Source organism: Colobus angolensis, unplaced genomic scaffold, assembly GCF_000951035.1.
Source record: "Colobus angolensis palliatus isolate OR3802 unplaced genomic scaffold, Cang.pa_1.0 Scaffold43, whole genome shotgun sequence".
Classification (NCBI taxonomy): domain Eukaryota; kingdom Metazoa; phylum Chordata; class Mammalia; order Primates; family Cercopithecidae; genus Colobus; species Colobus angolensis.
Genome location: NW_012117710.1, coordinates 5,481,838 through 5,483,954, shown reverse-complemented (window position 1 = coordinate 5,483,954; position 2,117 = coordinate 5,481,838). Strand labels below are relative to the sequence as shown.

General features: G+C 54.3%; 1 protein-coding gene across 1 annotated transcript in view; it reads right to left on the bottom strand.

Annotated features, from left to right (window-relative positions):
* The window catches only part of LOC105522485 (radial spoke head 10 homolog B-like), a 27,177-nt gene that overhangs the window by 6,883 nt on the left and 18,177 nt on the right, over window positions 1-2,117 (bottom strand). The window contains 1 exon segment of the mRNA XM_011957009.1: window positions 364-492. Coding sequence (XP_011812399.1) covers window positions 364-492 — 129 coding nt within the window.

The window sequence follows — 2,117 nt, the reverse complement described above, 5'->3', positions numbered from 1 at the left end:
CCCCCGCTCCACGACTTATTACTTATGCAGCTGTGGCCAAGTTATTTTACCTTCCTGGGCCTGGCTTCCCTCCTAGAGAGAATCACAGCACCTGAAAGTCATCGGGATGCTGAGCTGGTCCCTGGGGACGGCTTGGCACCAGGTAAACACCCAAAAACGCTATTACTGCTGTTCGCCTGCTGCTATGTCCCCTCCTCCCTGCCATGTCCCCTCCTCCCTGCCGTGTCCCCTCCGCACTGGAACGTAGTATCCGTGAGGGCGTGGGTTTCTGTTCAGTGCCAGGCCCCCAGCGCAAGGTAAAGAGCTCTTCACAGAGCAGGCACTCGGTAGCGGGTCTCTACACGGTTAGTTGCCAAGACAAACCTCCGATTTCCTTATTTTGTTAATATCAGGCCAGAGCTCTAACTTGCTGGAAGATGACCTGGCACTGTCAGAGTGAGCAGCATCCGATTCGTGGCTCATGACCGCGCTGGGACTCTTGTTCTGGGCGTCCTAAGCAAGAACAAACACACGCGTCAGAGGGCTTCTGGTTTCCACAGAGATCCACACAGGCACACACGCGCGCACACACACACGTTATTTTAATGGGGTGTAACTGATTTACAATGAACTACAGATAAAGTGTACCCTTGGATGTGTTTTCACATGTCTATACCTGTGAAAAACCATCGCCTCAGTCAAGACAGTGAACAGAATCAGGCACAGTGGCTCACGCCTGTAATCTCAGCTCTTTGGGAGGCCAAGGGGGTGGATCACCTGAGCCCAGGAGTTTGAGACCAGCCTGGGCAACATAGTGAGACCCCATCTCTAAAAAAAGAAGTAACAGGCCAGGTGCATTGGCTCATGCCTGTAATCCCAGAAGTTTCAGAGAATGAGGCGGGTGGATCACTTGAGGCCAGGAGTGCTAGACCAGGCTGGCCAACACAGTGAAACCCTGTCTCTACTAAAAATACAAAGATTGGCCGGGTGTGGCAGTGCGCACCTATAATCCCAGCTGCTTGGGAGGTCGAGGCAGGAGAATCACTTGAACCCAGGAGGCAGAGCTTTCAGTGAGTCAAGATTGTGCCACTGCACTCAAGCCTGGGCAACAGAGCAAGATTTTGTCTCAAAACCACACACACACAAACACACGCAAACACACCCACACACACATCCACACCCACAAACACGCACCCACGCACCCACCCCCACACATCCCCCACACACACACATACCCCCCCACACACCCAGAGAGTGAACTTTTAGGTACCCAGCCCGACGCCCGTCATGGATGTGAAGGCTTCTCCACGCTGGGACTGGGAATGCAAACTACTCCCAGCCCTGCGTGAGTCCTTGAGGTTCCTCCCTTCTTCCCGGCGGCCCTTCCCTGAGGTCCCAGCTGTTCCCTCACACGCGTGCGCACTCAGCTGGTGGCTCAAGGCCAGCTTTCTGCCCGTCTCTGGAGCTTGCTGTCCCTCTTCACAGCACACTTTCCTCCGTGGAACAAAATTCTACCTTTGCCTCCCCACATGACCGGAGTGTGCGAAGCTACCGTGAGCTGAGCAAGAAGGATCGGCTTTAGTAAGTTGGAAGCTGAGCCTCTATGATCTCTAAATCACACTCCCAAACTGTTGGTCAAAAGGGAGCAGTGATTCCCTTGGAGCATGACATGAACGTTCAGGTTCTAGTGTATTCTTAGTAGAGACGGGGTTTCACCACGGTTGGCCAGGCTGGTCTCGAATTCCTGACCTCAAGTGATCCGCCCACCTTGGCCTCCCAAAGTGCTGAGATTACAGGCGTGAGCCACCGCGCCTGGCCTGGGTGTCCGTCCTTGTGAGCAAGCCCTGGGGACCGGTTTAGCATCCCACGCACACTCAGGAACTGTTCCCCAACAGATCTGCTCCTGAGCAGGCTGTCCACTCTTAGAAACACCGGATCCACGTCACAAAACATCTCCTATAAAATACCTCTGAATTCCTTTTGAGACGGAGTCTCGCTCTGTCGCCCAGGCTGGAGTGCAGTGGTGCGATCTTGGCTCACTGCAAGCTCCACCTCCCAGGTTCACGCCATTCTCCTGCCTCAGCCTCCTGAGTAGCTGGGACTACAGTCACCTGCCACCATGCCCGGCTAATTTTTTT